The sequence below is a fragment of the Leptonotus elevatus genome, chromosome 20 (genome assembly GCF_054856555.1).
Source record: "Leptonotus elevatus isolate MCC_2025b chromosome 20, RoL_Lele_1.0, whole genome shotgun sequence".
Lineage (NCBI taxonomy): Eukaryota > Metazoa > Chordata > Actinopteri > Syngnathiformes > Syngnathidae > Leptonotus > Leptonotus elevatus.
Genome location: NC_141258.1, coordinates 7,815,046 through 7,839,830, shown reverse-complemented (window position 1 = coordinate 7,839,830; position 24,785 = coordinate 7,815,046). Strand labels below are relative to the sequence as shown.

Sequence of the window (24,785 nt, the reverse complement as noted above, 5' to 3'; positions counted from 1 at the left end):
TTCAACTTTGGCGGGCAAAATATGTTGATAAAAAGTATTTTCAATGAAGTGATTAATCGCGATTAATCAATATTCTAAAACGTGTTTAATCGGACTAAAATCGTTTGGCGCGCACACACGCGTAAAGTGGTTCGCTCATTGTGCACTTTCGTTCTAATGAGAATAAAAGACTGGTTTCATCACATCACAAGTCACAGCAGCAGTTAAGCAATCTTTATGTGTTGCATTCAAAACAGAGACAGTGCTTTATTCGCAGCTCACACGGATTTGTTGGGCTCCGTTCAAATTTGTCCGTTGACACGTTGCGCATTCAAAGCAGACATCTCCGAAATAATGACAAAGTCACAACATCTGTTTATTAGCTTAATACTCGGGAGAATGTGTTCCGTGGAAAAGGGCCTCTGTGAATAATCATGCACACCACGTGTTCACAACGCATTCATCCAGACATTGCGCGCACAAAAAAAGGTCCTCTTCAAGTGTCGCTTCTCAATAAAAGTCCCGTCAAATGATGCGCGAAATGAGCGCGTGTAATCCAGCGCACAAAACAAGACGACTTGCTGTAACGTTTTTTTCACGTGATGGCTTTGGCAGTAAACAATCCACTCACATCATCTGATGCCTGGACATGGCCTCCTGGTGAGGATGCTGGTTGGGGTACCAGTGGCCCAAATTGTTCATGTAACTGTTGGGGTACATCGAGCCCGCCGCTTTGTTGGCCTGCATGGACACGTCCCAAAGTTGGGGCGAGCAAGGGGAGGCCGAGCTGGTGCTGCTCAGATGCTCGCCCTCTGGTCCGCTCCCGTGCTTCAGGATTTTTTTGTACTTGGAGCGCTTGTTTTGAAACCAGATTTTCACCTGTAAAGGGGGGGGGGGGGGGGGGGGGAAACCTGCACGTTATTGTCCAAGCTGTCGATCTCCATCTGGTTAAGTGATCATCAAACGCTGCGGGAAAATATTCAATATCACTTAATTGGGTGGAATATTACTATTTTACTGCATTTACTACAAATGTGCTCAAACCAGATCATTTTGATTGACAAGGTTTGCACTGTGTGGAACCTTACACATGGGACGGTAAAAAAATATTTAAAAACCGCTCTCAGTATATGTATTGGTGTAAAAAAAACCGTCATTCAATCAGATGATTATTTTTATTATTATTATCACTTTCTTTTTTTCACTTCAGAGCTCTATATTCGCTAATAAGAGTGATTTTTTTTTTTGCAGCGGAGAAAAAAAAAGAACTGCGTCTTAATCAGAAGATTTATATAGCCTTGACATTCTTACACGTAATCCTACTTAATGTTCCAAAAGCAATTTCAGGTAGCGACATGCAATTAAACAGCGGCCAATTACCTCACCTGTAAACAAAACAGGCGGATTAACGTGTCGCCAAACCATTTGCCGTTTTTGTTCTTAACTCCTTGTGGTTAGGTGCTTAAATCAAAAAGGGTTAATTAATGTTGTAAATAATAAGATTATTATTTTTTTTTTTACTTATAATTTGCGTGTGCAGTGTTGATCGCCCACGCACCTGAGTCTGCGTGAGTCCCAGTTTGGCCGCCAGATCTGCGCGCTCTGGCAGGGCCAAATACTGGGTTTGCTGGAAGCGTTGGTGCAGTGCCTGCAGCTGCAGGCTGGAGTAGATGGTGCGAGGCTTCCGGATCTTTTTCCCTTTGCCATTTAAACGCACGTCCCTGCTTTCCAGTGCGTGGGACTTGTCGGGATCTGCGAATCCGTAAAAGTGTGAATTGCTGAATGTTATATTGTGCAAATATTAAGGTGCAAGTTTGAGGCATGCATGTGACACAATTTTTTTTATTTTTAATAAATTGGACAAGAGTTATATACAACACGAAAATATTGGCTTGTCACTATTTTACTTGACTTCTTATTTCAAATTCAATGCATCAAACACTCTAAAAACAGTTGGTTTAAAAAAGTAACTTAAATGAAGTCAAAAAGGGACTAACCCAACTTTTTGGGTTAGATAAAGATGCAACCCAAAATGCTGGGGCGAATGAATAACCCACATAACCCAATTTAGTTTTGTGCAAAGCAACCCAATTTTGGGGTCGTTCATTTAACCCAAAATCTTTGGTCGGTTGCTGTTTGACCTGATTTGGGTCATTTTTAACTGAACTATTTTTAAAATAAGAAAAATCAAGTATAGGTTTTTGGGGGGGATATTTTGGGAGTTATTCATTTGACCCAAATTTTGGGGTTAAACAAATAACCCAGAAAGTTTGACCCAATTTGGGTTATTTTTGACAGTTTTTTTCATTTTTTTCCCCACTAAAATAAAAATCAACCCTGAAAGTTGGGACAAATGACCCAAGTATAGGATTGGTCCCTTTTTGGCCCAATTTGGGTTATTTCTGACCCAACAATTTTTAAAGCGTTTACTCTAAAATAACAATAATCAACTCGGAAAAGTGGGTAAAATCAGCAGGTTGATTTGACCAATTTTTAAAAAAACAAAACAATTTGGGTTACTTTTGACCCAACTATTTTTTGAGTGTTGTTTATAAACCTTCCATGATTCTATAGCAGGAGTGCTTTCGGATTATGTAACCAAAGAACCATTTGGTGTGATGCATTAAATAATGGTTGGTTATATAAAAACACAAAAAAATGGGTGTTAAATAACCCAAAAGCAGTTCCTTACATACACAAGCCAAATAACTGCATTTTGCTGCAGAACAGTCTACTCTACACGAGTTTGACAACTATGAACTTATTTATATTAGAGACGATTTGCTCTGATTCGATTTTAGTGCAAACACGCGTAATGTATGATTTTTTTATTTTTTTTATTTTTGCATACCTGTGTGCTCTAATCGTGCGTGCAGGCTCAAACTGCTGCTGCCGGAGCTGCTGCTGCTGTGCTGGTAGGGCATGTAAGCAGACTGCGGGTGAGGATTCGACGCGCCGGGGTAGGCGTAGCCCAAAGAGCGGCCATAAGTCGCGCCGGCTGGAAAGGGGCCGTCGTGCTGCGAGTGGCCGGCAGCGTGGAAGCCGTGCACGGGGTAAATGTGAGGCAGTCCCGGGGAGCGCTGCTGGTGAGCCGGATGCGCGTGTCCAAACTCCAGAAAGGCCGATTTGGACGGGTCGGAGCCATTGAGAGTGTCAGGCATGAGAGCCATAGACATCATTCGAGCGTCCACACAGGGAAGAAGATGGTTTCATGAGTTCGGAGGAGGAGGAGGAGAATTTGTAGAAAATCCACACGAAAATAGCGAGAAGATCCGCATGCGTCCAGAGCTTCCCGAAAAAAAAAGATCCAATAAAAGCACAGTAATAAATAAATACAAATAATAAAATCTTCTTTGCAGCTGACAAATGCTCGCCGAACACGTCGTGTGCGCAGAGCTTCAACACACTGCTCGTCTTCTGCCTTGCAACTCTCTCTCTCTCTCTCTCCCTCTGATTGGCCTTCAGCCGCAAACTGTCAGTGGAGCTGCATGGAAGCTCATTAACATGCGTTAAGATGCAGCTCTGCACGGGCACGCACGCACGCATGTTGGGACCTCCTTCTATACACAACAGCAACACATCAAATCGTGTTCATCGTGCGCCGACTGACAGAAGTGTTGTTCGAGGCCACAATAACGGCCAAATAGCGCCCCAAGCAAGCGCGCTACGAATATCATTATGAGATTTGATTGGCTTTTCTGATCTTCTTGAAGAGAACTTCCGCGGAGGAAATTACTTTTAAATATTTCAGTTAAAGATTTGTATCCACGGGCTTTTTAAATAAGAGACAAACAAAATTCGATATGGAATGACCGCGTGCATTATCTCCTGCATGATGTTAGTATGCATTTGTTTTGTTTTCCCTTTAATCATTATTTTATTTTTTATTGTATTGCTTTTAATCTTTTTAAAATCATTTTGCTGAAGAGAAGAATATGTCAAATGCTAAAATCACTACTATACAATCGTATGGAATGACCGCGCGTGCATTGTCTTTGGCATGATGTTGGCCTTTGTATTTTTGTTCTGTTTTCCCCTTAATCATTTTTTTATTTGATTGCTTTTGATTTTTGTAATTATTCTGCTGAAGAGAAAAATATGTCAAATGCTAAAATTATTCATATCCAATCGTATGCCGTTTAAAAAAAAATTTAAGCATGGTTCCACAAACGAAATAATTTGCAATCATAGCCGTTAAACACAATATTATAAAGTTTCTGATAATGTATTGTTTGAAGTTTTTTTTTGTATGCGTGGAATTTTCTGCAGTTCAAATAATAATAATAATAATAATATTAATAATAAAGTTCCCAAATGCACAGCATTTAAAAGGGCAAAATGTCTTATTTGCACCTGCAGGTCATAAATAAGCAAATTTAATTGTTTTGTTTTTTTAATTCTAAATATTCCCACTAACGGGAAAAAGACAACAAAACTACTGGTATGCAAATATGTCACTCAAAAAATAAAAAAAATAAAAAATACATGTGCACGTGGCTGTGTGCATTGGTGTGACTCAATGACAAGGTTTAAAAAAATAAACAATGATGGGAAAAGTGGGAAAACACGGATGTGGCAAGAGGGCGGGAGAGTGGTGCAGACTCGGCAAAAAAATAATAAAAATGCAGAAACACAAACACACACAGGACATGAGTGAAATTGTGAAAAAAATAACCGGAGGCTTAAAAAGAGTCATCCTTAAACTCTGCAAAAAAATGCGGAGGAGGAAGACAAGCTGACACACACAAAAAATGAGTTTCTACTCAACTAAATAGAGCCATCATATGTACAGTAAAATATGTTCGCATTCTAAAGAGTGTTTGATGGGTTGAGCGTGTTGCTGCCGTGCTGTCCAAACCCATCATTTTGGTCAGGTCCGACTAAACGCCGCCTGCAGCTATACACATGCAGTCATCGTGAAGGCCTGCATGCCTGCCTGCTGGGGGCTGGACTGCTTCCCGAACCCCACGCAGCCACTCAGCCAAAACAGGCCGCCAGAACAAAGCCACAAATGATTATTATATGGAACAATTTCATTCACAAGTAGACATTTTGAAGCCCTCAGAAATTGAATGTGAACACTTGAGATATCCTGTCACTATGAGCTAAGATTGCCAATTAATAAAAATAAAAAAAAAGATAAAATAACATTATATACAAAATGATTGTGAAGACTTCATTTATAAACAAGACAAAACATTGAGATTACGCTTTGAAGCCTCACATCTTGATCTCCTCTGGGCTCACGTCCCCAAAGAAGCTCCACTGCAACCTCATTCTATTAAATCGTGTCGTCATAGTTGGCCACAGGCATGTGGATCGTTGCTTTGGTGACAATTAAAGAAGAGGTGTTGGTTCAAATTGTTCTGGCTCTAACATCAAAGCAGTTCCAAAGGTCAAAACAAAAACAACCCGGTTTTCATTTTGGGCGTGATTCTTTTTTGTGAGGGACTTGAGCTTCTGACGAAGAAGGTACAACAGAACAACATAAGAATTGTTTATTTTTATTTTTTATAAAAGCCTTTTATTAACAAAAAGACATTGGTAAAAAAAAAAATAGCTTAGCTCATCTTATTTTGTTGGGACACACTGACTAAAATCCCTTCATAACCCGCACATCTATACCAACCGTATTAAAGTTTGTTAAAGTTGAATTTATAACCTCACATAATCTTCTATTTTAGTCTGAAGATAAGAAAGTATACCTTGGTCTCTCACGCTGTCCTAACAAAACAAAAAACAAGCAAGTTTGCAAACGTGGATGCTAGCTAGCCAGTCCTATGCGACCAACTAGCTTAGCGCCAGTTAGGATGAGGCTAGCACAGCAAAACGAGGATGGATTTAAAATGGGACAGAATAGAAAACAAAATCCTGGGTTCAAACGGAGTTTCCGGATTGAAAAGTCAAGAACTGGCACTTTAATTTGTGTACCTTCTTGTATTTGGTCCCACAAATTAACATCGAGTCAACAGCATGCTTATTTGTGGGGCAAAAATGTGATCCAAAATTCAAGATTTGTTGGACAAGTGAAGACACCTTTTAGTCTCCTCCAATAAAAAGAAGAGAAGCAAAGATAAGAGAAACTGGTACTTTAAGGGAAAAGTAGCAAAAAAGTTACTATTTTGTCCAGAATGAATTTGCTATATTTTTTTGTATACAATTAATACCTTTAAAAACAAAAAAAATTCCACTTGCTGTCGACTGAAGATGACATCACCTGTGCTGAGAAAGTAGGTAACGACAAATCCTAACTGACATGTTTTCTGGGTTTGGTCAGCAAACTGAGTCATGATTGGTCGTTACCCACTTCCTCAGCACATACTGATGTCATCTTCAGTCAAAAGCAAGTGGAAAAAAAATATCGTTTTGAAAGATATTAATTGTACGTGAAAAATAATGAAGCTATCAAATTCAGTCGAGACAAAATATGAACTTTTTATTGCTGAAAATGGCTCAATGAGTCAAGTATCCCTTTTAATAAGAAGTCCAGTTCAGAAAACTCAAAGACAGCTTTTAGTCTCCCACAGCGAAGACAAGAGCAGAGAAGAGAAACCAACACATCGCATGAGAGCTAAGGTGTGTACGCGGCGCGCACACGCACACACAAACACACACGGAGGACGGGAGGCCCTGCCAGGCTTGTAATTACGTCGGTGCAAGGAGCCAAGAACAAAGTCGAGCCCTGCAGTCATGGGGCAAAGGGATGGGTCCGCGCCATGTCTCTCTTAATACAAACATTTTCAAAACATTCGGCGCTCTCCAACGCAGCCCAGACTCGGCGGCGTCTCCCGCGCGCCGCACACAACCCGCGTCGGGGCGTGTTCAACACAGGTGCGTGTCCTCGGCGCGCACTCAAACACGCACAAGTCGAGTTTGTCCGTCATGAGGCTGGTGACGCAGGTTGACAACATTCTTTGAGGCGAAAACCGAAGAGCGCATTCCCGAGCAACGGCAGCAGCTCTGATCTTACGCGTCATGTTTGACAAGTCGGCCTCTATTTCGGGGGCCCCGATTGGAGCCGGGGGACGGTTTGTCAACAAGTTTTGTGAAACTCAACACAAAAACGTAGGCTGCAATCTCAGAAATAGGAGTACAGTAAGAAGGATCCATTACAGAAGATGAGAAAAATCCCAATCCAGAGCCACTATTTTCAAGAAAACTGTCTGGAAATAAACCAAATCCTTTCCCCACAGTTTTCCCAACAACAACAACACGGGGATGACAACAAGGGTCTCCTATACAGGATGTTCCCAAAAAATGTACTGTCTACGACTTGTTCCATATGCAAATCATCTTCAGTAGCAAACTCATAAAGAACAAGTCCGAAAGTGCTGCTGGAAGCAGAAAAACGTTACAGAAGTGCAAACAGTTCGGAGGACGGTTTCACAGGGATCCATTCATGTGACAAACCTCTGCTTGAGGGAAATGGAACTGAGCAAGATGTCCATAAACAATGTTCCGGAAGACTTGGGGACATTCGCAAGAGAAGAACTGGTGGAAATGCTCCTCCAATCCCAAAAATAATTCTTTACGAGAACCGGGTTGTGAGACTGGAATCCCAAAGATTTAGGCAAGACTAAATGCCAGAGACTCAAGTCAACTCTAGTCACGGTTTTGATGACTTGACAAAGACTTGACTCAGTCTTGGGATTTAAAGCCTCTGTACTTGAATGGAGACCGGATATGTAAGATTTTGATCATCATCAACCTGAAGTCAAAGCTTGAGCACTCTCTGAAGTATCCGCTCAGTTTTTCATTGATGCCGAGTTCCAGTGCAGGCCTCCAGATAGACTTTCCATGGCTTTGCGTGAACGCCTGCTCTAGGAGTTCAGAGTTTTCATCAGCGGTGGTAGTAAGCAGGATGAAATAAAAGAGACAAGAAGGAAGTGTATAGTGACTTAGGAAGACCAGATACTGATACTAACCAGATACCAGATACCAGATGCAGGTAAGACTGCATTAATAAGACAAAATGACTTGGGACTTGCTTGAGACTTGAAGACTTACTTGCGACTTGGTCCCATCTCTGGCGCTGTTGGATTTACAGTATGTGCTGAGTTTTTTTTTTTCCAGGTTCATGCTGTCATGAGTCATGAGTCACCATTTTAATAAAGAGGACACAAATATCAGCCAGCAGAGACTGGCATGCCGAGCCAAAATGATGTCCTCATGGACCACGACTGCATCGTGGGTCCTAATGCAGCCGATCTCGAGAAACTGACATTGAAGCAAATGTTTGGCGTTCATAGTTCCGCATCTTCGGATAGTTGCACGGGTTCGCCAGGAAAGCCAAGTTCAATTCCTCCGCGACCGCGTCTCACCTTTCTTGACAAGCATCTGCATTTCAGTGTTTGGCTTACACTATTAAAACATTCTCCGTGGCGTAAAGTGTTTTTCTGTCTTTGTGCATCAACAAAGCCAATGCAGACAAAAGGATTTTTCTCTTGACTGTTCTACGCCTCAGGAGAGGGGAGGAAAAAGAAAGACGAGGTGGGCAGAGGACGATTGACAAAAATCTTTCCTCCAGGCGCCCGTCATAAAGGAAGCCTAAAATGTGCAGCGCCGGTTTGTCATTCCTCAAGTTTGCCTGTGTGCTGATCATGTGTGTGCGTTGGCAGCCGCGCAAGAGCCGGCGGAATTCCGGTATGTCACATGATCTCGTGTGAAGATGAGATGAAATGTTTACGCAGCAGAAACACACCTGTTCAGGTCTTTGAAAATTAAAAACGATCATCAGTCGATGCATTTCAGATGGAACTGACTGAAATGTCAAATAAATAAATAAATAAATAAATGAAGTGGAATCTTTTTTCTTTATTTATTTTTTAATGTAGAACTTCTTAGTCGCCAGTTTTTTTCCTTTATTATTATTTGGCGGGGGGGGGGGGGGGGAGGGGTCTACTTGAGCAGAATTTTGAATTTGAAGGAATGATTTGACTAACATAGGAATAATTGATTTATTTGATTTCTTCTTTTTTTGCCCTTTTTTTGTCTTTGTATTCAAAATGTTATATTAACCTGCCAAAGAACTACAGATGAAAATTTTTATAATAATCCGGTATTTTCGCATATAAGTGTTCATTATTATGCAAACATCCCGTTTTAAAATAAATAATAAAATAGAATATTCATTCAATCATTTTCCGATAAAATATGATAATGCTTACTGTAAGTGTTGTTTGCTCATTGGAATAGCTCATTTGATGTCAGGGTGCCATGTTTTAATTTTCTAATTAATAAAACATAATAAAAAAAAACATTTGTCATTTGTTTTGGTTGTATTTCAAATTTTAACAGAAAAAAACGACAAGCTGAATATTATGTTTGTTTAAGCAATCTTCAATTTTGTATTTTTATGGCTCAAGTTTAAGTCGATTACAAGTTACGTTACGCAATATCTTTGTTGAGATATTTGATGACATTTTGTCAGGATTAAAAGAGAGGACACTTTAGAGTCATTGGTTAGAACGGATTCCCTTAAAAAGCAAAATCCTATGCTTTAAATGACTCGTTTACATAATGACTGCCAGACAGCATCGTCACCCGGTGTCAACTTTTAATTGATTAGTTGAATGGAATTTCCTCTGGAATCAATTAGGCGCGATGAGCAAATAAGCTTGTGCAATAATGAGCGTAGTGGTGTCACATGATCACATGTGCTTTAAATAGCAACAATTAGAGAAATTGCATTGCTTCCACTTTGCATGCTTGCTTGTGAGTGCAATGCCAGTTCTGACTATGGCGGGCTTGTTTACAATACGGTGTACAGGGCCAAGCTGATGGACAGGCAGTGAGTGGGACAGTAGTGGTAGTGTTTTGTGTTAGTGCTTGCTGGAGTGTAGCTGCGCTAATAGCACCGCCTCATGCATGCATGCTCCACATCTGGAACAGAGAAGCCAGTCTGGGTCCACGCTGGGTGTTTACAGCTCTGTTTTTTTATTTTTTTGTTCGCGCTCCTCACAAAATCTTGCCAAAGCACACATTCCAGATTCACCAGCTCAACATGGGGGTGGGGGGGGATATATATATACTATGTTTTTCCATTGTAAATCCTGGCCACAGGGCCAAGGGAGGTGGTGGTGGGGGGGAAACAAAAGCTGGCATGCATCATTTCCAAGAGTGGGGGGAGAAAGGTAAGTAGAATCCTGCTAGGTCTGCTATGGTTTATGGGTGGCATAAGAGGTCAGGTAAGGTCATAAAATGTACAATACACATAAGTTGTCATACTCTGTTAGCATAAAAGTGGGAACAAAGTTAAACTAATAGAAATATGGCTGCATCGTTTAGTCATTGATTCATTTCATAATAATTTATCAAATGGAGTTAAAATGAAAAAAGATGTATTGTACTGTAAAAAATGAGTCTGATATTGTTTTGTATTGGTCATTTTTCTGCCACTAGATGGCATAATTGCATTTGTAAGACAATGGTGACAGCCGAGTGCATTTTTTTTTTCATATTAAAAGCTATCTAATCTTATTAAACATTCAAATAGTAAAATACTACTTGACCCCAGTCTCCACAAATATATATGCATCATTATTAAATTTATTGCTGCAAAATTTTGACATGGGCATATCTGCTGCGTTCCGACTGGAATTCCCCTAGTACAGTTTTTCCAAGTAAGGAGCGTCCATTAAATCGCGCGTTAAAGAAACTTTAAATTAACGCACTAATTTGGACACCCCATATATATATACATATATTAGGGGTGTAACAAAAAACTGCATGGATTTTTTTTCCTCCTGTATAATAATTACCCCTTGCCTTTAAAAAAATTAAATTGATTAATAACAAATAATAATCCATATGACATTTAACAAGCGGCAAATGTTTTTCCATTTAAAGTAGGAAGACGTTCTCGGTCATTCATTTTCACGAGCTGACAGATGGAGGTGGAAATAGCGAAGCAAGCGGACAATGATTTCCCCCCAGGGAGTCACACACACAACCGCAGAAACAATGAGACACAACTATAGGTCCCGCCAACGAACCAGTTTACCAGGTCCAAGGATTACCCTTCTGAAGTTACCTGCCCCCCCCTGGGTAACGTGAGCCCACCTTTGTGGTCCGACGGCCAACAATGCGCGAGATAAGCGTCAGTTTGAAATGCCAGAGGTGACGAGGATGACAAGTGGAGGAGGAAGGGGGCGTGTGTCTGGCCTTATGGGCAAGTGATGGTTTTGAGGAACGGAGGGTAAACAACGTTCCGAGTATATCATATTCAAATGGGAGTTGGGAAATGTCAAATACAGTAGCTAACAGAAAAAAGATATATATATTTCCATGTTTTGTCTTGATCACCGCTACAGCCAATCGTATAAACTGAACCATCTAGCCTTCGATATTCTTTTTTTTTTTTTTTTTTATCAGAAAAAGCTATATCATTACTGTTTCTTTTTCTTTTTTCAATCAATTGGCAGTGCTAAGTAGCTAGCTGGTTGACGTTTTCCATTCAAGCTGATGACATTTGTGGCGTAACTCACACAGTTGTCACCGTCTTGGCGAAGTCACATCTCTGCCTTTCCCTCTTCGATGGGAACAAGTTGAGGGGATCAAGTTCAGCTGCTGACAACAAGTTCCGTTGTAACGTAGCCTACAATGTAACACAAAGGATGAGCAACAGGCAGATTCAACTTCGCGGCTGATCAAATGACAACTTTCGCAGAGAAACACAGGAAGCAGATATTACATGTAGGTGTCTTTTGGATGCTTTTCTTTTAAGATTTTTTGAATTGTGTTGTTCAATTTTTTTTACTCACTAATTTAGTAACCAGTTTTCCCAATACAAATATGGGCCTTGAATTATTATTTGGGTTTTTAAAAAATGTGCCTTAGTTGTTCAGAAGTTCATACTTGACTAAAACAACAAAAGTCAACAACATAAACAAGTGCATAAAGTATAAACCACCAAACTAGCCGCCACTTAAGGTTTGCTCTCTTGACCCCGACTTGGTCGATGCGCCTTTTGCTGCAGCGCTTCAGGTGTTTAACCTTGTCATATTAAAGCATTTGTCACTGGAGGGCGAGACGACCGGGGCCAGGATGGGCCGAAGGGGGGGGGATTGCTACAAACGCGGGCTTGCGCTGCTGCATCATCAGCCTGTCAGTGTTTGTCTGAAGCCTGCCAAGCAACATCAAAAGCTCCGCAGACATGTTCGTCACTTCACAACCGCAACACAACAGCCCATCCCTCCCCCGCGCTCTCGCCTATTTTCTTTAAACGCTTCACACTGAGCTAGCAAACACGAAACCAACAACGTGAGCGAATTGAGATTTAATGAAGAACACTTCTTACACGTGTCGCTTGGCGTGTACGGCTGACATATCACACGGCAGCCCTCGTCGAGGCGTGGAGACGGTCTGAGTCTGAGCAAGCCTATTCTGAGAAAGGCACAGCCTCCCCGTCAGCTCGGGGGGGCCAAGATTGATGGCCAGGAAGGAGCTACCTGAGGCGGAGATCAAAGTCAGACAGGATACATACGCCTTGGCATTTAACTCTTTCATCTCCAACCTTTTCTACACGAGTCACGGCCCCTCACCTGCCTAACTGCTTGACCTGCGAATGATGAATGGTGAAGCCTATTGGGCTATCAGAAGAAGATTTTGCATGCCGAGAAAAAAAAGAAAAAGAAATCCAGGTATGAACCTCCGCCAAGGCTTAACATCACGTCTTTGAAGATGCGCCAGACAATACTGCTACACTCCAGTCCTGCAGGTGGTAGTAGCGTGTGTCGATGGTCATAATCTTATTTTCACAGCTGGGGAAAAACTGATTTCCCCAAATTTAATACTGTACACTAGGGGTGTCTCACGGTTCGATTCGATTCTGATTTTGGGGTCTGCGATTCGATTCAGAATCAATTTTCGATTAAGAATGATTTTTGATTCAAAATGATTTGATTGACAATGATGTTTGCTTCAATCAATAGATCTACTCCAGTCTAACTCAATTAATTAATAATTAACTAATTAGCACGCTACTCGCAGCACTTTTATCACTCAATAGAACGGCTCCACACTGCAAAAAAACAACTTTTATTGGAATAACTTGATCGTGACTTTTTCCTTCCACTCTCTAATGTGGCTCCAACTTAACAGTGTATCAGACCGCGTGGAACCACACTGCCCCGAAGTGGCCAAATTGGGTACAACATGAACAGCGCTCCAAATAAAGGCACACACAGACAAAGGCAAGAGAGTATAAAATAATTTAAAATAAAATCGATTTTGGGACATTTAAAATCGATTCTGAATTGTAGTAAATGTGAATTGCGATTCTGTTGAGAATCGATTTTTGGGCACACCCCTACTGTACACCATTGCTAGTTTCAGATTATTTTAGTAAAATATGGAAACTATCCAAGGGAATTTAATGTAAAAAAAGAGAGGAAATTTAGCTAATCCATAACGATATAGATCTCAGAAAAAGCACCCATCTATCCATTTTCTATTCTGCTTATATTTTGACGCCTTCTTAAAATAATCGTCCAAGTAATTTTTTCAGATTTTTCAGGAAACACACTTTTTTTTTTACCATTTTGCATCATGAGATGTTTTAGGCAAAAAAAAAATTATTTTGCTAAAAAATTACTTGGGCAAATATTTTTAAGAGGGTAATGAATCGATATATTAATATATTAGAGGAAGAATTTTCAAAACCGTACTTGACGTACAAGATAAATAAAATACTTAAATATTTGCACTTAATTGTATTGTACTTAAAAGTTAAATACAACTGAAATGTACTGTGCTGGTTGACAAAAAAAAAAGTTTAGGACACTGTAAAATTGGACACTGTTTGAATTTAATTCAGAAATTATTTTGCAAACCAGTAGTGCAGGGGCCCCAATGAGAATACATGTCATAGCATTGTGCTCGTTCTCCCTCTTCACTAAAATAAGGAGAAAACAAACTTCGGTGCTCCTCAGCGTGGGGTTTTCCTCGCCGAGGAGGCTTAGCAGTGGAGGGCTATTTGCATTCCAGCAGTGAGAGTGAGGACAATTAAGCCATTTCCCCTCCAATCTATCTCCCTCCAGCCAGGCAGCCATCCAGGCAGCCCAGTACATCAATGGGAAGCGCAGCTGCTCGACCCATGTGTGCCAGGCTGCGAGACGGGAGGAGAGGAGAAGATTGGGGTTAAAACCCTGCTGGCCCTCAGATTGGCTCCATACCTGAGTCAAAGTGCAGATGAATGGACAGCTGTTGCCGAGTCAAGAAGGGAAAACGGAGCTTCTAACCCCATATGTGAGAGCAGTGAAGGCCACTTCTGGCTTGCTGTTTAGTTTTGAGCAAGGAACAAAAGTTACACATCCAGCATCATTTTTCTAACACAAAAGCGGGATCATTTGAAGCGGTTTCAGTTTGCCACCACAGGCGCTCTGAACTCGCCACTCCAAAATCAATTAGCCAAATCGCATTTCACAAAAGTAGCTCAGTTGTGCCTTCAACTGGTCAGGCCCCTCGGGTGCGAAAGAGGTGCGAGCGGCTTTAAACTGTGTGGGATTAGACCAAACAAAAAGCCACAGTCACACCTGTGGAGGTTCGCTCCTCAAGGCCACTAATAGAGACAAACTTGGGTCCAAATGGCAGGTGCTCAAAACTTAATCTCCCATCTCACGGGCCTGCACAGGTATCGCTTTCAACCGTACCCGGCAGCGGAAAGTGTCCTGAACTTGGACATAATCACAGAAACATCTTTGTAACAAGGACCTCCATCTTTGCTACCCCCCTCACCGAGACCAAGTGATCAATCATTTGCATGTGTAATTAGGAACGGGTGTCAAAACAGAAACTGTACACGCACTCATGGACCCCGGGTGCTCTACGGACTGACGTCAGACTTGGCAAAGAACAAAAACTTCGAGAGAGAAAGACAGACAATATAGGCGGAGATACTTGTCCGCCACCCACACAGAGAGAGAGGCGCTTCTTAAACTGTTGCGTCGTGTGAGCGTGCTTAAAAACTAATCTGCCGTGTTACAAACATGTCCCCAAAGAATAACAACCACGAAACTTGGCTCCGGAGATGAAAAGATGTTCAGTCAAACCGAGACGTGTTTGTTCAGGCTTTACAATATTAAAAAGCCATGTAGTAAAAAAATTAATTAAAAAAACTTTCCTAAAGCGCTATGAAAATACCAAGACGAAACAGGTAAAGCTCATCGCGGATCGTGAACAAAATAGTGCTTCACTTCAAATCTACTTTCCGCTGCACGGGTCAAGCGACTTTTGTTTTCTTCAAGTGGTTCAATGGCCCTCCTGAGGTCATGACAAAGGATTACAAACCAAAAACAAACACAGTGGAAGGACTTGCTTTGAATACTCTTGATGAAAGGACAACAAAGGGACTCTTATGAATTCAATCTGATTAAAGGAGCGTTAAAAGTTCTTGACAACATGTTTGTCGGTTAATAGAACGTTAGAAAAATATTTGTTTGACGTTGCCAGGACAATATTGAAAAATGTGTTACAGTATTTGTGCTACTACTAAAATCATTCATGCCCTCAGTGAAAGATGTGGAAGAGAGCAGGTGTGTCAAACATATGGTGCATGGGCCAAAAACCGGCCCGTCAAGTGGGTCCACTTTGGCCCGTTAGGACAGAATATAAACTGCAGTTTTCTACTAAAATTAACTGTTATTGCGGACGGATGACCCCTTTAGGATTTGATGCAAACATTTTGCACTCAGAAATGTTAGCTTGCCCTGTGGTAAGACAATAAAAGGGAATATTTTCAGAATTCATTTTGCACCAAAAATAAACAGGAAATATTTTGAGCTGCCGTTATTTATAGCTTCTTATGCCACAGACATACTGGCCTACTTGAGATCAAATTTGAATACTTGAAATCAAATATTTGCTGTGTATTAAATGATATTTCAACTATGACTGTAAGGAATTTAACCATGGCACAGAGTCCTGTTAACTATTTCTTTCGTTGTTTATTTTTTTTATTAAATCTCTGTAATTAGTAATAGAGTAAATATGCTATTAGCACAAATGCCATGAGGCTGTATTTCACATACATGCTAATTCCATGCCAAAAAAAAAAAATATCAGTCCAGTAAAACAATGACAACATTGAGTTGCCTGAGATGGGCTAATACACATTTCGAGTAATTCAATTTATATATCATGAGATTTAGAATTGAAAAACGATGGAAATGCAAGTTTAACAAGAAACACCTCACATAAAAAAATACCTAATCTTTCTCCTCAAGAATTACAGCATAAACAAAATCGTTGTTGTCACAAGGTGGTTATAATTATTTTTTAACACACCTCATACTAAACATATGAGCTGGTATTGCAGTAATTAACATTGTAACCAATTTGTAATCGGTAAATTGGTATTACAAAACGCCCAGTATGATGACATAATTATGTTACTGCAAAAACCATACAAAGATGCATAATACAGTCTCGTCAAGGTTTTTTTGTACGATTTAAAGACTTGAATCTGACGTCCAGTGTTAAAGTGCAATCTAACAACATGACGACCCAACGTCACGGTTCCGACCTTCCCAGATCTTAAGGGATGCTTTTCCCGCACTCAACGGGCGTGTTTAAAGATGGGCACGGGAATGCAAAAATACCAGTGCCCAATAATCCGCCTGTCACCTAAGGGGGATAGGTGTGGCGCTGCAGGCTCTAAGGAGGGGATATGTGCAGGCTACCGTGACTTATGTGGACTCATCCAGCCGCCACCTCAGTGCCCGGGGTGGGTGGGGGGTGGAGGTGGGAGGGGGGGGGGGGTGTTTAAAGGAGCCTGTCTGAGATGCGAGTTTAGAGTTTCTTGATGCAGAGTGGCTGAGCTTTGAAGAGGCAGCTCCGGTAATGAATTGGTGTATTGTCTCCTCCAAGGGAGAAGAAGCCTCTGGGTGGGACATCACATCAAAGACTCCTATTTTATTACTTATAGCGTCAGTTCAGGTATGCAAGTGGACACAGTAGAGCGCAAAGAATGACCCTTAAAAAGGACTTAACATGGGACTAAATCAATTAGTTGGATGGGTTATTACCTGAGTGCATATTAAGACTACAGTCATTTCTGGACTACAAGGCGCACCTGACTATAAGCCACGCTCGCTAAATTTGAGGATTACTACACATATAAGCCGCAGGTGTTTTTAATGTTACCGTTACTTTATTTGCCATAATGAGGGTGCAAATTGTTTCGCTCTCATTCGGTCTCTTCTTCTGTATTTGGGCTCACTTGGTTTGTTTTGCCCTGCCTGACGCTTTTGCGAATTCTTTATAGTGCGCCCCCTTGTGATCTGATGGATAAGCCGCACCTTTGTATTAGCCGCAGGGTCGAATGCAAGTGAAAAAAGCAGCGGCTTGTAGTCCAGAAATTACTGTAAGGAGAATTAACTGATCATAAATTGGTTGTACAACCTTTATGGAGACAGGATTCTGAACATTTGGGAAAGATTGTGCAGAAAGTAGACATTTTCCGATGTGAAATACGGTTAATGATATGCGGGGTGCGCAACGATTCAAGAACGGTTACATTTTGTTCGATATGGTATAGCTCAGTTCCACAGGGTATGATGCAATTACTTTTTGTTGTCATTATACATGCATTTGAATGAAATTGTCAGCAATGTAAATGTGCCATTTTCTTCTAAGAAATGCCTCTCCAATAAAAAACAAACAATTCAACATGCATCTTGATAAATTTCTAAGTGGTACGATTCGGTTCAGTTCAATTCGATGCATCTTTTACACCCAAAAAATGATTTTCCGGTTCAAACCAGTTTAAACCTCCAAACATTTCTGATCACTGAAGACATTTAGAATCTAGTGAATCAAACTGAACGCAAATGACAGATTTTAAACCTGCAGCAAATCATACACTAATTAAATGGTTACACACACCTTTGCTCCCCAATGAGCGGTGTGGCACCACAGAACCCCACCCCCCCCGCCCCCCCGGCACATCAGCACAGACTCCATACTGCGTGTGCTGGATTGCTTTCCGGTGGGAAAACTGGCTCTCCCTTTTCTCCCTTCTGTTTCTCAGCAGCTGAGAACGCTGCTCAGTCAGCCAGCCGTAATGTTATAATTGTCATGTTCCTCTGCTCCTCGTCAGCCACAATGCACATATGGCAGCTTAGGTGAGGGCTGAATAGGAGCCCCGGCAAACTGGGTGGGTCGGAGATTATTTCCACACCTGTTGCTCTCACCTTGGTACTCTTGGCCGGCTGTCCTGTGCCACAATTAAATGAGTTTTGGTGAGAAAGTTTGGGGTCAACTTTGTTTCATCCTGCACAAGCGTAACTCTTAATGCCTACATTTCTATTACTTGTCAATAAATGTCAAGATCCCCAGGTCTCAATTAGCCCTGATGACTCACCTAAGGGGAGCTTATGTTCAAATAAACCGTTGTAATTTTTGCCAGGGAGGCAGAATAATTGATTCGAGGGCCCTGAACCACAAAGCAATTACTGATCACTTATTTCTGTTTGTATCACAGCGCGGTTTTCAATAAAGCAAGAAGAGGGGAAAACAAAAGCGTACCTTTAGGGATCACGTCTCCCCTTTGGGAAAATCCAACTGGATTCAGCTGAAGAAGATATACTGTACGCATAGACTGGAGCTGCAATCAGCTATAAAGGGCCTTCACAACCCTGGCAACATTGGGGTACTTCCACATTGGGGTACTAACGCATGAGACAAAAACAATAAACAGCGTGTCACCACGGCAACAGCATGAAATTAAATCAAAAGCTTTCAATATTTTTTCAGCGAAATGCAAAATTTGGAGCCGATTGGACTCATTCCCGAGGATTATTTCATTAATATATGACCTCTATGAAAAGGCCCAAAATGGTGACAAATTGCAAGGTAAACTCAAAATGGCGGACTTTCTGTTAGGTGTAGCCCATGGCGCCAAAAGACTTCTTTGTATGTCGTGGGCTATTAAAATCGTGTCACAATTTTTGTGGATCGAGGTAAAAACGTTTCTTCTTTTTTTTTTAACATCCATCGAATATCTCCTTATAAGCCGATGAAGCTGGCAACATCACTCGGCGGACGTGACCGGCGTCGGCACTGGTGCACTTCCTGTGGGTTTGTCTCCCAGTCTGGCCCGTGACGAGATCTCACGATAAAATTCGGGCCCGTTTTTCCCGACAGCTGCCTCCTCTGGTCGGTCACATTAACTTGGAGCTCATTAGTCATAATCGACTCCCTGTGGGCCAGCCTCGAATAACCTCTGTCTGGCAAAGGCCTCGCTCCAAGCGAAATGTGCTTGACCCAGATACAAAAAAACAAAAAAAACCACTTATCTGATGCATGGAGGTTTGGAACTTTTCCTGTACGGAAGTAGATTACAGATCTGACTTCTGAGAATAAAACTGCCGCTTTGCAAAAACTGCACATACTTGCAGTCCCTTGCAGTGGGCAGACTTGTTTTGCAATAAGAACTTAATTCATCAACACAAACCGATGCATAAATCCACTGATAGAATTGTGGCTTCGTCTCTCATTTCCACAAAGCCACAGAAGGAAAACGATGAGCAAGCAGTAACCGGAGGATAGCAAGTGGCTCGGGGAATTTGGCCAGGCTTTCACCGTGACATGACAAACTGGTAGCGATAACGCCATCGGAATGACAGATCCCGTAACTTCTGAGCAGACTGCGTACGGGCCAGCACTTCAAATGCATCCATATTTCAGTGACAGCACGCTCCGGGGTAAAACAACCCATTTACCTGTAATCTGTTTTAAAAGCCGCCCGGGAGGAGCGAGGCGGGCCCGCAATGACGACAAAGCCGCCGAAGAAGAACTCTGCCCTTAGGAGACTCTCGTCAAGTGTTGAAAAATAAAAAGACGAGAGGTTACGTGACGCTTCAATTGACCACGTCTTGACCCCATTTGCTGCGGCTGCATCCCCCCTCCAGGCAAACGAGAACATTTGTCATTTTCAAATCGAGGCAGAAGAGCCTTAGAGTTACAAACAAGTATCATTTTCATAAGATCAGCATTAAGAGTCTATGAATTGTTTGCTGAACATTTCTGGAAAATATTAGTGAAAAGCCAAACCACAGTTCTTCCTGGGTCATCCATAAAGTTGTCAGGAATTGTGTTGAGCGCAATCCTAGCATTACCCATTTTGTCCTATAACCTTCAATGTCGTGATTTTTTTTTTTTTTTTTGCTCAATGTACCGAACAGCAAAAACTACTCCAGGAGTCAACGGCTATCGTTTCAGATAAGATTTTAAAGCCCGTCTTTTTAATAATCACTTCCCCCACTTGCTTCTGCCTTCCTGCTGTATAAACGGACTGTCGGGCCAGGAGGAATGTTGCATATTAAACGCGGCCAACAATGACCACAAAACACATCAACAAAAGCCAATGGGCCAAACCCGACTTAGGTACCTCCCCTGGACATACAATGCCCTTGCTTCACCTCAATCCTCAACCTGCCTCTCCAATTCAACCCAACCCTTGCCCCCCTGCCAAGCCAAGAATGCTGGAGGACAGTGACCTTTTCACCCAAAACTCCCACCTTGGTTTCTCAGGAAGATTACCAAAGAAAAAAAAGTACAGGAACTGGGTGTAGCACTCAAATCCTGCTTGGAGAGTATTCCAGTATTCTGGAGGGGGACCAGACACCGAATTAAGAGAACTCATGTCTTGAATTTCATGCTGTATTGAAACAACCTTGCAAGCTTTTTATCTTCCACTGGTTTGGCTATCATTCAAAAATGTGAAACCAATTTTAGCAGAGAGACAGCAGGTTTCTATTACCAGCCCTTCCATTATGAAGAACCAAACTTAGTCTCATTTAAGGGGCTTTTCCTCAATGGCAGCAGACATCACAAACGCTGGGATTTTCTTTTCAAAGTTCCAGTGACTTCTGTGTTGCTGTTGTTGTTGGACCGATGCCCGAAAGCGTTTGGGCCGTCTGGGAGGCTCCTATGAGGATCGAACCACAAGGGGCGCCGTCAGGTGTGTTGGCCCTGCTTAGGTGCTCATCGGGTGGCCCACGACAGATGTCCAGGTGGCAACAGTGATCCGCCAGTGGGGGCCCCGATTTCCCCAAACACACACACACACATACAGGCATGTTCCCATGAGGTATTACTGTAGTAAGCTTCACGGCTGGTGAGACGCCGACATAAGAGTCAGGTTTACAAATTTATGAGCCAAATAAAGCGGCCACGTTCCAACCTTACGTTAAAAATGGGTACAAAAAATGAAATCAGAATTCTTTTCACAAACATATTTGGCTATCGGGACCCTTGAATTTCAAGTGTATTAGTAATGAGAATTTCTTGATTTTTCAATAGGCTACTCTTTTTTTCTAATTTTCTGGCCCATTATTTCAAGCAGTTCTTTAAAGAGCCAGTGTCAGTCTTTGTTTATTGTTACACAAAATATCGTGTTTGAATTGGTAGCCAAATTTTGAGAAAATCTCATTGTACATATATCGTCCATGTTTGGATTTCATTTGGGGTAAAAAAAAAAAAAATAGCATAGATGATAGGGCTATTCGAGAAGAAGAATGGCAACAACTGAAACCTTGCTGCCAAAGTGTGGAGGCAAACTCGTGCCTGCCTCACTATGCGCTTCATCTGCAATTTTATGCAATCAGCGAAACGAATATGTAGCACACAAATAAAAACATTAGCAAAACTATGGAAAATTGGAGTTTAAATTAGAGATTATTGAGAGATTGCGCAATCTGAGGTGAGGCTTGGTTGTTTGCTGCCGCACTTTGTGTCTTGCCCTTTAATACGTACATTAAAAAAATGCAAATTAAGCAGTTTTGTCTATGAAATAATGGATATTTCTCGGGATGGGTGAGTAACGATACCAGGTATCAGTATGGGGCTGATACCTGGCTTTATTTCAAGGTATCAGTACACATACCAGTATTGAAGTAAAGAAAATTCCCACTAAACACAATTTTAAGGAAAATGCAATATTGGGATATAAAGTTTTTTTTTCAAAATGATCTGTTATTGCTTTTGTGGAGAAATGCTATGTATCAAAAGTACTAGCAGTATCGGTAACTACTCAAGAGTTGAACAAAAGTGGTATCAAACATCCTAGATATTTCTGAATTGATTTTTTTAATTTTTATTTTTTATGTGTGGTGACAAACTGAAGACCAAAACACTGAAATCTACTGTACAGCTGCCTGGCACATTGGAGGATGACCTCAACCACATCAAATCGCAGCAGTGGTAGAAAGAAAAGCAGAGAAGACAAACAACAGCAAAAAGTGATTAGAAAAGCTCCTGAGACACTCCAGAAATGAACATCTCGCCAACAGCTGGGTGTTACCTCAACAGACCAAATCAAAAAGCCACAAAAAAAAAAAAAGTCTTTCCTCAATTAAGGCTTTCACAGAGCAGAAAGTTTGAAATTCCAGCGATGGGATAAAAGCCTAATCCAAGAAGCTCAGTCGTGATAACCAAAGTTAGCAACCATTACTGCAAAGTGTTGCCAGATGCTTCAACAGCACAACCAGGGCTCGATCCTATCTTTGCTTTTAAGTCTTTGCGTAAACAAACATGGCTTCTTTCTCGACGGAATATTGATCGTTCAAATTCATATTTCAACGAATGAGTTTGACATCGTATCGGTTGTGCAAATGTAGTTCTACCCGAGGACAAAACTCAACAAAACGGTGCAACGAGGTCATAAAAAGCCTCCAGCTCCTTACGTTGGCAAGGCGCCATTAACATAAATGAAACGCTGAAGCTGCAAAACCCACCTGCGCGCTGCGTGCTACCATCGTTAAAGCAGCAGCATCTGATTTACGACAGGCGACAAGAAACTTCACACATAGGACTGTTATACAATATTTACTTGGGAAAAATATACAACAAATATTTCCCCACTTTTGCCCGTTAATTGCAAGAATGTTGCTCTCCAAGTTCCACAAAATTAGGACGCGGCTGTTCAAATTTGAAGTGGATGTGAGCTATTATTTTTACATTTTTGTTAGATTTGCAAGATCAAGATTTTACATGATTTTGGATGAATCATAAAAACTAAATGTTAAAAAAAGATATATATATACACGTTTGTGACATTTAGCAAATTCAGTGACGCCCTGAGATTCAAGTTTAATTCGTTTTGTGAGCATGTTTGTAACTCAAATCATCTTTCCCCATTGAAACAAATGCATGTGCCATTAATTTATTCCAGCCTATACCCCAATTTTTTTTTGAAAATATCACTGTAATTACTTCATAAAGCAGCAATAATTTTTCAGACCAATACAGTTCGATAATTGACTTGAGTATTCACCGATACCAAGTACCAATACCACTAGTACTTATGCTAAAAAAATAAATGAATTAATACAGTGTCGCACCAACTACTGGCAGGGAAGACTTTTCGATGTCAGATTTTTATTAATTTATTTATGTATTTTGCTTTAACCCCTTGCATTTTTTTCTGCTGGGCTTTTTTCTTTTCTTTTTTACAAAACTGATTTAGACTCTTTTCCCACATAACAACAACATGTGATTATGATTGGTTAGCTAGGATCCAATCATGAACCAGAAGTGTTGACATTATCCAAATTATGGCATTTTGCATTATGGTAGATAACGTGAATATCAACTAACCTCAACAAACAAAGCGCCTGTCTTTTTATAATATTTCCTCAACTCGTCACTATTTCAGGAGTTTCTTCTTGGATATGGAGCATGAAACAGGTTTGTTTTTTTGAGACGCTCAGGAAACGCGACATCAACGCTAACGAGCAGGTCCAAGAAGCACAAAGTATTGTTTTCTTTCACTCTGCGATCCATTTGTGCAGGAAGTTGCAGGTTTGTGCGCATCGAGGCACGATGGAAATCTAATCCATCAGGGAAGATCGAGGCGGGTGGGCCTGCGCTGTCTGATACTAGCCAGGCGCCTCGGTGACAGTTCCTGCATTTGTTACCCGACAATATAGGCCAAAAGAGGATATGAAGATAAATACAAACAAAAACTGAAATGATATACTTTTGCCACAGAGAAAATGTTGGTATTAAGTGGCAAATATCAATGAAAATTCAGCATCTAAGTATTGGAGAGCCAGATAAATCCAAATTCAAATGATCCGCATGATATAACTTTATTGCTGAACTTCTTTTTACTCCTCGCCGCTAATTCTCTAACAGCTCGGTAATGGTCAGATCGAATGTCGGCAGTGCCAAACAGAAGCATGCGCTCTCTTTGTGCTAATCCACACAACCAGCTTCCTCCTCCAATCAAACCTTTTGTAAACTTCACAACTTCAGCGCCGGGGACACCTCGGCTGCTTTATTTCAAACCTCCTTCAGACCACAAATAGGCCTAAATCGACCCAATTACTTAGTGCCTCTTTAAATACTTGTACCACATTTACTGATCCTTTCCAGCAACGGGCTCCGTGATAATGTGCGCTTCTTTATTTGATTTCCGCTCTCGAGCATCCGCCCAGCATCGCTGGGACACGTTGCAAAGATCTGAGGTTTATTTCTAATATAGTGTATATTGTAGTAAATATGCAGTTTGAACATGAACGATGCGCCTCAGAGATTGGATGATATAAAATATATTTTAAGAACGTCTTCAAAAACAAGCTGTGCTTTTACATTTAAGTTTAAAATGAACTTCAAAGTTAGTATTGCATTTGTGTCATTTGAATTGAGCAGCAAAAGCCGCCCGTTTTTACCCATCTGAGGAGGCGGCCATTTTGCCACTTGCTGTGGACTGAAAATGACATCACAGTTGCTCAAAAGTCAGGTGATGACCAATCACGGCTCACCTGCTTTCTGAGTTTGGTCACGTGAACGTACGCAAGTTG

The 24,785-nt window shown here is 41.2% G+C and overlaps 1 protein-coding gene across 1 annotated transcript; it reads right to left on the bottom strand.

Annotated features, from left to right (window-relative positions):
- Window positions 1–209: 209 nt before the first annotated feature.
- On the bottom strand, window positions 210–3,438 carry dlx4b (distal-less homeobox 4b). Its single transcript, XM_086064601.1, has 3 exons — window positions 2,831–3,438; window positions 1,538–1,731; window positions 210–858 (listed from the first exon to the last, which is right to left on the bottom strand). Exons 1-3 carry the CDS (start codon window positions 3,156–3,158, stop codon window positions 607–609), a joined length of 774 nt encoding a protein of 257 aa, XP_085920727.1. The 5' UTR covers window positions 3,159–3,438; the 3' UTR covers window positions 210–606.
- Between the last annotated feature and the right edge of the window lie 21,347 nt (window positions 3,439–24,785).

Bases quoted from the DNA above. Each gene is read 5' to 3' on its own strand.
- dlx4b (XM_086064601.1), bottom strand. From the start codon at position 3,158: ATGATGTCTATGGCTCTCATGCCTGACACTCTCAATGGCTCCGACCCG. The intron at 1,732-2,830 runs GTATGCAAAAAT...ACGGATTCGCAG, and splicing joins CGCACGATTAGAGCACACAG to ATCCCGACAAGTCCCACGCA. The intron at 859-1,537 runs GTGCGTGGGCGA...CCCCCTTTACAG, and splicing joins TGGGACTCACGCAGACTCAG to GTGAAAATCTGGTTTCAAAA.